This window comes from Cryptotermes secundus, unplaced genomic scaffold (assembly GCF_002891405.2).
Source record: "Cryptotermes secundus unplaced genomic scaffold, Csec_1.0 scaffold1084, whole genome shotgun sequence".
NCBI lineage: Eukaryota > Metazoa > Arthropoda > Insecta > Blattodea > Kalotermitidae > Cryptotermes > Cryptotermes secundus.
This window is the reverse complement of record NW_019724603.1, coordinates 168,353-179,756: the sequence shown is the minus strand read 5'-3', so window position 1 is coordinate 179,756 and position 11,404 is coordinate 168,353. Positions and strand designations below refer to the sequence as shown.

The window sequence follows — 11,404 nt, the reverse complement described above, 5'->3', positions numbered from 1 at the left end:
TACAAGCAAAGAACAATAAATGCTTTTGAATATCTTTAATTATATTAAATGTAATTTAGAGACCTGTATCAAAATTTGTTTGTGTGGCGTACATACATTCTGTATGGGTGTGAAACTTGGTCTCTGACATTAAGGGAGGAACACAGACTGACAGTGTTTGAGAACAGGATGTTGAGGAGAATATTTGGACCGAAGAGGGAAGAAGTGATGGGAGGTTGGAGAAAACTGCATAATGAGGAGCGTCATAACTTGTACTCTTCTCCAAGTATAATTAGAATTATCGAGTCAAGGAGGATGAGGTGGGCAGGGCATGTAGAACGAATGGGGCAGAAAAGGAATGCATATAGGATATGGGTGGGAAAGCCAGATGGAAAGAGACCACTGGTAAGTAAGACCAAGGCATAGGTGGGTGGGCAATATTAAAATGGATTTTAGAGAGATAGGATGGGATGGCATGGATTGGATTGATCTGGTTCAGGATAAGGACCAGTGGAGGGCTCTTGTGAACATGATAATGAACCTTCAGGTTCCATAAAATGCTGGGAAATTCTTGAGTAGCTGCAGATTTGGCTTCTCCTCAAGAAGGGTTCAGCTCCATGAGTAAGTAATGGGGTACATTACTTCTGCACCTGAATGGTCTGCATTACTACATTAAATGTTGCAAGACCATTGCCGAGGGGCAACACACATTTCTAAAGACCAGTTACAGCATAGCGTTACCAGTATTTACTCTGGAGAGATGGACCAGCTCTACTGACTGGGCCCAACTGAGTATGTTCCACCTGAAGACGGGAGCAGAATCCGGTCTCCGAAACACTGTGTGTTTCAAATAAAAACAGGATGATGGATAATGTCCAGAAACACAATAATTGTATTAATATACCATCGTCACACTCTTTTACATTTTATTTCTTCCTTTTGCTTGAAATCATGGTTACAGAGCACATTTAATCCATGCAAGATTTGTGGTTCTAACAGTGAGAAATGTGAAGAGTATGTACTACCTTCTGTGACTGTGATATAATGTAGTTTTGTTAGTTCTAACCAATGTTTCGGAGGAACATGTTCTCTCCACTGTGATGGTAGAAAATTAAGCTGAGTGCAGAAAAAATTGCTCACAAGAGAGATGCCCACATATCTGGACTTCTTTCACACTTAGCGAACTCTTCTACCTTCAAGACGGAAGCTGCAGGTTACTCTGAAATACTGGTAAACACCTACAAGACTGTACTGCGTCACATCCCAAGAGTCAGTAAGCTTCACTTTTAATTCATGCAACATAAAATGTGGGCCTAACAATAAGGCTAGAAATTGAGCACAACATGGTTCAAAATATAAGCACAATACGATTTAAAATGTGAATATAATTTAGTTCAAAATGTGGGTACATTAAGGTCTGAACTGTGAGCACAATATGGTTCTACCTGTATAGGGAAACAGATATTTGTCACCAAGATGAATTTTCTCCTCTGTTTCAGAACACTGGTCACCAAGATCATGAAAGTTCTCTTGATCAGCAACCATTTTGTGAGGGAGATGTGGAGATGTGTGATGACTCTCTGTCAGAGGAGGCAGGGGATTGGGTGAAGTTTCATTATCCGAGGCAGTTCCCGACCACTGACTTCCTCTCAGACCAACATCCATCGCTAAATTAAACACATTTTTATAACGAGTATTAGCAGAAAGAAATATGGAATTTCAATGGACAAACTATTAGAAACAAATTTCATTAATATCCTCATTATCAAAGTACCCATCAATAATGTAACAATATTCTTTTTCTAAATATAAAAGACATCTAAATATGTTTCTCACTAAAAGTGCCACTTCAGTACTTTACGATGTTGTTAAAATTATAAAATCTCATTAAGATACTAAAAGTATATCTTATACACTAAAAGTGAACATCAAATTATTAAAATGTCTCTAGTTTTACATGTTTCATCTTACCTCACAACATGTTTCGGCTGCACATGGGTGATGATCGCTTTTAGTGTATAAGTTATACTTCTAGTATCTTTATGACATTTTATAATTTTAACAACATGTAAAGTATTAAAAGTGTCACTTTTAGTAAGACACATATTTTATATATCTTTTCTATTTAAAAAAATGTTGTTACATTATTGACAACGGTAATGTCTCAATGCAATGGGATGCTGAAATATAAAACTTCATGAAAAAATACCTAACCTTTCTTTTCCTTCAAATGGCAACACAGCAATAGCCACCATCTAGTACACAGATACATTACGTTCATCAACAATCTGCTCAACTGGTGGTTGCCTGACCAGTTCCTCAGATACAAAAGGAACATTGACAGATATTTTATAAATTTCACTAACAGCAATCACAGCAAATTCCCTGTTATCTGGTATGTGTGAGGAATGAAGCGTGCTACTTACACAGATCTGCAATTTGCATAAGAAATTCTTTTACAGAAATCTTAGAGTTGAAACAACTGTAACACAATCACAAATTCAACTAGCCTCTACTGTAATGGCAACTGCATGAGGAGTACAATGGGCAGTGCTGCTGCACTTAGCAGGAAGAACTACTGGGTGGTGGTTGAATGTATGAACATCACATATTTATTTTTGCACAACTTTATAAAAATGGTAAATTTCTTTGTAATTTTTGTTGGTTGGATGAGAATCCCAAATACAGCAATACTTTGTATAGTCCGGCTTCGATCAGTCCAGATTCACTATAGTCCGGTTGTAAAATTTCAAAACAAACTAATTTAATTGAGCAAAAGAAAAATAAATTCTAAAAAATTAGTACATAAAATTATTTTTAATACATAAATGACCGGTTTTCTCCCTTTATACAGTCAAGTTTCTTTTTGTGCAGTTTATTTTTATGTGGTTTTAAAGTTATGCGATATGATACATATTTTAATTTTTTTCTGGGGTTCCCCGTTGTATACGAGTATGTATGTACTTATGTTCGGTTCGTTCATTCTTGAGTTCTGACAGCTATTGCTGGAGGAGGTGGGGAGAGCACTACTTTAATGGAATTTTGGAAGAGCTACAACATCAGAAATGTTATTGAAAATATAGGTGAAGCATGGCATGAATTAATGGCAAGCAATATGAGGGCAGTATGGAAAAATATGATACTATATTGTGCAAATGATTTCATTGGTTTTGAAACTCATTTTGCTGAAGTCACTAATAAGAGAGTGGAAACTGGACAGCAACTCGGTTTCAATGAGTCAGATACTGTCAACGCAATTGAGCGCATCAAATCAAACACTAATGAACTAGATAATGAAACACTTATTAACATAGATGAACAACGGGCTTATGAAGAACGGGAGGACAACTTAGACAACGACAACTGTGTTGAAGTGCCTGCATGAGAATTAACAGCTGAACTATAAAAAATTATTGGAATGGTTGAAGCCTTGTCAGAGCATATTATGGAAGTTGAACCCAATATTGAACATAGCCTTACAATTTGCTGAACGATAAACAACGCAATTCGTTGCCACAAAGAAATGTATGAAGAGAAAAGGCCAAAGGAGAAAAATGTGCAGACATCAATATTGAAATTTTTAGAGAATAAAAAATGAATTGCAAAAAACATGAATTTTTTAAAATTATTTCAAATAAAGACATTATAATTTATTAATCGTGTTTTATTTATTGAAAAACAGATTCTTTTGGAACCAATTATCATTTTTTGTATGTATTTAGTTCCTCGATTAGTCCAGTTTCAAACAGTCTGGGATATTGGTGGAACCAATTACCCAGACTATGCAAGGTATTGTTGTACTTTGATACCACATAACCTGAAGTATTTTGACTTTACCACCATAACCTCCATTTTTCATGAGTGCATTTCATAGCCCTTCTTTCTTTTAATGCACAGCTGCACAATATTCCGAATGATTTCAAATGCAACAAATGTGTACAATGTGTGAAATAAGCAATTCCCATCCCTAGCTACAGTTTCCACAGACAACCCATTCATTGCTTCTCTTACACAACAATCATGATTTAACTGAACATGCACACTATAAAAAAAGGTAAAGCTATTCTTGAGAAATCCAATGACCTCATGGGAACCTGCAACCTTCTGGCTTGTAGTATAGTAGTATAGTACCTCAACCAATTACAATACTATTAACAACAGAAATTTGTTTTCAGCAAAGGTCAAGACAGCAATGCCAACTGATGCATAGGTACTGCTCCGTCGCCTGGAAGCCCCATCTGTAACTACAAGCAATGACTTCTGCATATGAGAAGACAGAATTGCAAAACTTGGGCTTTTATATGTTGGCTGTTCTGTCTGCCTTCTTATTATTGCATAGTTCAATGAATTCTAACGTTTGGTAATCCTATAGGAACCGAAAACATCATCCATTGTCTCTCGTACAAAGCTGCGAGATGGAAGTAAAAGGTTCTTACAAGAAGTTCATACACACCAACCAGAAAACAGTGATCTTCATAGCCACTGCTGTGAGAACTTTAAATCTCATACCTTCTCATGATCACCCTAGCATCAGGCATAGCAGAATATACCCCCACCCACATACACACAGATATATTTCATTAATCCAATATTTGTCCATCGATGGGTGAATATGAAACATGTCAGGATATGTATGTTGTAAAATGCAACATGAACAAAGGGACATTAAACAATAATATATACACAGTACACCAATGACAAAGTAAGTACAGACTCTAGTATATCAAAATATGATTGTGTTTAAAAAGTAGACAATACAAGAGACTACAAAAGATAAACATGATTAAAGAAACCTTTTATAAAAGAGGAACTAATAATTTCATATAAACTCTTCTGTAGAATAAGACATGTGTAAGAAGATAATTATTTAAAGCAGACCTAATAATTGTTTATCATTTTTAATCTAGATATACTAGGTGAAAATTTATTGAATACTTTAATGGCAGAACATGCAACACCTCTCTGGATGGTTACCAGAAACAGATTTTGTGCCCTTACCTAGGCTGGCAGAGGCCAGAAATGTCAAACAGACCATACTCGGAGTCACCAGAAACCAATCAATATTTACCATCATGACATCCGAGGTTCTCACAGTGTTACCTAAGAAGGGTGTGGCACTGTGCAATCTGGTCATAGACTTCCCAATGTTTTGGGGGGATGTACTGTCTCCATCTTCAGAGTCCAAAAGCAAGTCTAGCAAGCACTTTACATGTTTGGTTTGAGGGCTTACTCTTTGACTAGGAAGATGGGAACAGTACATTCCTCCAAGATGTCAATAAACATCTACCAAATTACACGGCATCACATCCCAGAAAAGAATACTCTTTATCACTTAATGTAGGTCAGAAATTCTTATAGTTATAGAAATATGGATGATTACATGCACAATTATTTTGTGGAAAATACAGGGTGATTCAGAAAGATGGACACAATTTCAATTGGCTATATTTCCTGAATTATATGTTGCATTTGAATTCTGTAAATTATATTTGATTATACACACATGGAAGTTTATAGATGTTCAATGTGCCCCCCTCCAGCTGCACGGATAACATCTAGACGTTAGCTGAATTCATCTCACACTCGATGACCAATTTCTTGCGTCACTTTGCTTTTACCCTTATACAAAGAGCCAGTTTCATCAAATTGTTAATTCCAACGATAAATTCTCTTCCTCATTGGAGGTTGGATGTTAAACTTACGACGAAATGCACGTTACATAGCAGTCGCAGATTCACTTTTACTGAACTCACGAATGCAAAAAAATCTTGTGTTGCATAGTAGCCTTCTCGCTTACAACTGGCGCGGTGCTGGAGTGCTCTAGCTGTAGTATTAGAAACTTTACAACATCCTCTTTCAACTGTACTTTACAGAATTCAAATGCAACATGTAGTTCAGGAAATATAGCCAATTGAAATTGTGTCCATCTTTCTGAATCACCCTGTACTTCATGCCCACAAAGCAGTCATAACAACATAACACTTCACACTGGTAAGCAACGTATTTTAAATTTAAGCCAATAAATAAACTAACTTATAAAATACTGAAAGGATGCAGACATAATAAACTATATGATAACCAGTATGACATGACAGTACGTAAGATACTACGTATATATTGTCATGTGTGTGAGTGACTACAGATGGGGTTTTGATTGGTAATTGGATTTATTGAACTCTTACAGATCTGTGACCACAAGTAATTATAAGTTTTTCACTAAGTCATGCACTTTACACTTCACTAGAGCACACAATTAAGTCTTCTCAACCTGCTGTCTTCATCAGTCTTCTGGTAACGGCTTCGAACAGTGGACAAGCCCCTTCCTCTGGGTTCCTGAACTATCCCTGTGTCTCAGCTACCAGTTTCTCACAGCAACAGTTCAGAAGGACTGAACCACAGCAGACCTCTAATTCACTCACTCACTCACCAATCCACTACTCTTCACTTCACTGACTAGCTCAACTCACTTGTTCTGCTTATAACATCGCAGCATGGACAGCATAGAAAACATCATTCCTCTGTTGCAGTGCAATGTTGTCATGGAATTGCTGTGCTCGTGTCTCTTGGTGGAGATGTTACCCAGCAACAGTTGTTGTAGAGTCACTTATTTTGTGGTCGTTGCCCAGAAACGGGTCCACATGTCAAAACATATTGTGACATGTTGCGCAAAGCCGAGCCCCCCCCCCACACCAGCAGTGACGCGGCGGGTGAGTCAGCGCTCCCCTCCCACCCCTCAGCAGTAACGTAACACTCGCGTAATAGGCGAGTAATCACCCCGCATCCTGGCAGCTATGCGCGGTGACGTCACGAGCGGAGCCGAAGAGAGCCGAGCGGAGCCGAAGATAGCCGAGCCCCGTAACCGGGTAACTATGCAAGGCGAATCAACAGCGGTGACGTAACAGGATGACGTGGCACTCATTACGCAACAAGCAAGCACTGCAGCTATATAAGTGAGCTGCACAGTGGCTGCGGGTCAGTTATAAAGTAACAGTCGCCGAGTTGAAATATAGCAGCCTGCGAGTGTTCGATACTTAAGAAGTCAGCGAGCGGAAGACTTTTCGTGTGCTTTCCAGACATAGTGAGTGCTGTAGCACAGTTATACTCGGAGTGTGTAATTCAGGGAGACGTGTATAGCTCCCGCGTTATTAGGACGTGAAGACAAGTGAAGATTGTGTGAAGAGATTTTGTTCTAGGGTTTGTAAAGTGTGGAAACCCGTAACATTGTTATCATTAATTGTAGCCGTTATTTGAAGATTGTTAAATAAACCAATTAACCATCTCTACGGCGTATTCGGTAAAGTAAACACGTTACAATATATACAACAAAGACAACCTTTGGCCATTGTGCACATACATCCAGTATCCATTAAAAATATGTACAGTTCAATCTACAACAAATACAGAATTCCTTCACAATATGAAAGGGATGTATTCTTGAAGATCTGTTCAGATGGTGAAACTTCCTAGTCTAAACATTATTTCTCCATTGGCTCCCATGTTATAAGTGGAGATGCATTGCTTTATAAATATTTTCAGTCCATGGCTGTAACATGAGCATGGTTCTTTGCCCATAAAAAAAAACAGCTGATTTACAGGAATCTTAAATAAGGTTATGCATTGTTATAGTTTAAAAAAGATGAAAATAGCAACCACGCTTCCAGGCATCCTGTTATGCCACTGATGCATGCATATATGAAATGGGACTTTCCTAACCAATGATCAATTCTTAAAATGGTCTGGGCAGAATCTGATGTTGTTCTGGATCTTATGTCCAAAAAAAATACAACCGTATATTTATCCCAGATTTTCTTAACACTCCGCGGACCAGACGCCTAGGCCTAGGCGTTTGGGTTTTAAACGTGGCAGACCGGTCGCCTAAATTTAGGCTTTTAGGACACATTATGTTGCAACACACTATTCCTCGCTTTGGTGGCCACGTGTCTGTAAAGTACTGTGTAGCTGACCTTCGGAATGTTTGTTTTCCGAGTCAACAACATGAACACTCTCTATTCCCCTCTCACTCTAAAGAAAAGTCCCTTTGTTCAAGTTGAAGCTTCTGTGTGTGAGGCAAGACATTCTCAGTGTCAACATGGCTCAGAGACGAAAGCAGTTGAAGGCCGCGTGAGCTCTCGGAGAAGAAATCTGTGATTTGATCTCCGATGAGTTATCTGACTTGCCAACTGCTTTGCCTTCTGATAGCGAGGGCAGTGTCAGTGGCAGTGACAGGGGCCCCCAAAATATTGTGACCAGAAGAGAAAGTGAAAGTGACAGTGAGAGCTCCGATGAAAGTGCGAGTGCTAACATTGCAGGGACAGCTACATGGGGTAAAGTGGATAAAACACCCACTTTGGGAAAGTTTACTGGTGATCCAGGGGTGAGACAAATGCCATCGGACCCTACACAAGTGTCTGAAGTAGCTGAACTGTTTTTTGGAGATAGTTTCTTTGACATGTTGTGTTAGGAGACCAACAGATACTATCTCCAACACCGTGAGGTGTATGACAGTACCTATAGGGCGTTGAAGTGGGTGGATGTCACTTCAGCAGAAATGAACATTTTTTTGGCAATAATCATTCTAATGGGGTTTACAAGGAGGGATAATTTGAAAGACTATTGGTCCACTGATCCATTTTTAGAAATTCCCATTTTCAGCAAACTCATGAGTCGTAAGAGATTTGAGCAGATATGGTGGTGTTTATATTTCAATAATAATGAACTGCAACCACAATCAATGGGCAGGCTTTTCAAAATTCAGCCCTTATTAGACTCTTTCATTGAGAAATTTCAGACAGTTTATAAGCCAGAGCAGCAACTGTCTTTGGACGAATCTGTGATTCCTTGGAGGGGAAGGCTTCGTTTTTGAACGTATAATCCTGGGAAACTCACATAGTATGACCTACTTGTTCGTGTAGTCATGGAAAGTACTTCGAGCTATATTGGAAATTTAGAAATTTATTCCGGTGAAGGCAAGAAATTGCAAGAAACTATTGTTTCCATTTTGGATCCCTATCTGGATAAAAATTATCACGTTTATCAAGATAATTTTTATAACAGTGTGGCAACTGCAGAATACTTACTTTCAAGGAAAGTACGTATTTGTGGTACAATTAGGGTGAACAGAGGCCTTCCTCCAGATCTGAAAGAGGAATGTAAATCCCTGAAATGTGGTGACACTACATTCAGGAGGAAGGGGGACATTCTTCTTCAGTCCTGGAGGGATACTCGTGTTGTGAATGATTTCCACTATTCACAATTCGAGCATGGTCGATGTTCAAAGATGACACGGGCAAGTGAAGAAGCCTCTTTGTATTTCTCAGTACAATATGTTCATGAAGGGAGTTGATAGAGCCGACGAATACTTGGCCTATTATTCCCTTCCTAGGAAAACAGTAAAATGGATGAAGAAAGTTGCCTTGTGGCTTATAAATTGAGCCCTTTTCAATTCATTTTTGGTTTTCAAAGAGCTAAGCGAAAATTCAACTTTGAAATACAAGGAATTTCTCATGAAAGTGGCAAAAGCCTGGGCTACAGACCTCACAGTGGTGGCAGAACCTGCATCAGACACAGACGTAGTACGACCGGGACCATCTACTCCCACCCCACGGAGGCCTCATATGGACCCCCTGGGCGACTCTCGGGTGATATGCGGAAACATACCCTTGTGAAAATTGTGATGAGCGAACAATCGACGGGCAAGTATCCTTCTAGGCAGTGCGGTGTGTGTGCTGTGCACAAGAAGCGAAGCAAGACTTCCTACGTCTGCAAGTTCTGCGTCATGCCTCTTCACAGAGGAGAATGTTTCCAGAAATATTACACTCTGAAGTATTTCTAGGAGCTCTGGTAAGTCTTCTCCAAAAATTTTAGTCCATAAAATTAATTAGGAGATTTTATATTAATTTTTAAAGTGAACAGTGCACAAGCTAGGGTAGTAGGTTTAAAAATGCCGGTCCCCAGGGTGATTTAAATATTTAAATCACCGTCCGCAAAGTGTTAAGGATTAATTTATTAATCCATAAAATGAATATTATGGGCACGCAGTAGCATAGTTTGTTGAAACACTACACTGCAAGCCAGAAGGTCGTGGGTTTGAGTCCCAATGAGGTGGGTCTTTTTCAATTTACCTGATGTTTCCAGCCACATTATGACCCTGGGGTCAACTCAGCCTCTAACAGAAATGACCACCAGGAATCTTCCTGGGGTGTAATGGGCAGCCGGTGCATAAGGCTGACAACCTTACCACCATCTATGAACCATCTATGAACTGAATGTCTAGAATATGTGGGAGCCCTGACATCTCACAAAACTATGGGCCTTCACAGCCTGTTACAGTGATAGCTCTACTTAACCTCACCATCATCTGCGACCCTACTGTCTAGAAAATGTGGGAGCCTCGATATCTCGCAAAATTATGGGCCTTCACGGCCTGTTACAAGGAGAGCTTTACCCTTTTTTTTATATAATGACTAATACAGTCATTTTATATAATTTCCATATGGGACAAATTCCATAACCTGATCACCCATAACATAGGGGTACAATGTACATGTGCTATCTACACAACAAAGTTATTATGAGCTATTTTAGATTTCTGAACACACACTTACTGTTAGTAGGGAGGTAAGCCTCAGGTAGCTGACTTGACCATCTTGGTGCATAGATGGGTTTGAGATCTGGAAACAGTTGACTGTTACTGATAATGTTTAAAGGAGGAGGGGGCTCAAGTATTGGTGGGGGTCCCCGAGTGGGATTTAAATGTGGAGAAGATCCTCTACCACTACCCAAAGGATCTTCACAGATATTAGGAAGGTAAGTTGGTGCTCCCATTGCTGAAACCCCTGAAACATAAAGAAGAGTCTCTGTGAAAGTTAGAGCAGAGAGGCATCATTCAAACCAGATGTACAGAGCCACAGAACCAGAGTGAGAACCCACATAATATTTCTTGTAACAGTACAACACTACCACCAAAAGCAACAATGAGAAATAAGAGAATGTGATGCATGGTAACACATTTACTGCCATGACCCAGTACTGGGATATTTTACCTGTGAGGGCAGCCTTCTTTTTTCAGAAATAAAACTTAAAGTTTTAACTTACTTTGTTCAAAACAGAAATGAAAGCAAATAAGTGAAAACCAATTAACAGTTGCTGTATGCAAGATTAAATTTCAGCATCCTGTTGCATTGAAGTATCAGTTGCAGATTTTCGTCCATCTATAATGCAACAATATTACTATTGATTTAGAGGACACTAATCTCCCTTTAACTCAAGGAAAAAGGAACACATATTTTCACAAGATACACACAACCAAGTAGAGTGGCAGGCTCAATGGGGCAAAAGCAGCCACAATATGGGGGATAGGAGGCACATGCACCCCATAACATAAAATAATGACACACATTAAGAATACAATTGAAAAAGTGCACAG

General features: G+C 39.0%; 1 protein-coding gene across 2 annotated transcripts in view; it reads right to left on the bottom strand.

Moving 5' to 3' along the window:
* LOC111862522 (protocadherin-like wing polarity protein stan) overlaps window positions 1–11,404 on the bottom strand; it is a 150,907-nt gene that overhangs the window by 15,325 nt on the left and 124,178 nt on the right. For both annotated transcript variants that reach the window (XM_033750700.1, XM_033750699.1), the window contains exons 46-47: window positions 10,584–10,814; window positions 1,425–1,646 (exon numbers count right to left, since the gene is read on the bottom strand). In XM_033750700.1, the coding sequence (XP_033606591.1) occupies window positions 1,425–1,646; window positions 10,584–10,814 (453 nt within the window). The remainder of the gene's footprint in view (window positions 1–1,424; window positions 1,647–10,583; window positions 10,815–11,404) is intronic.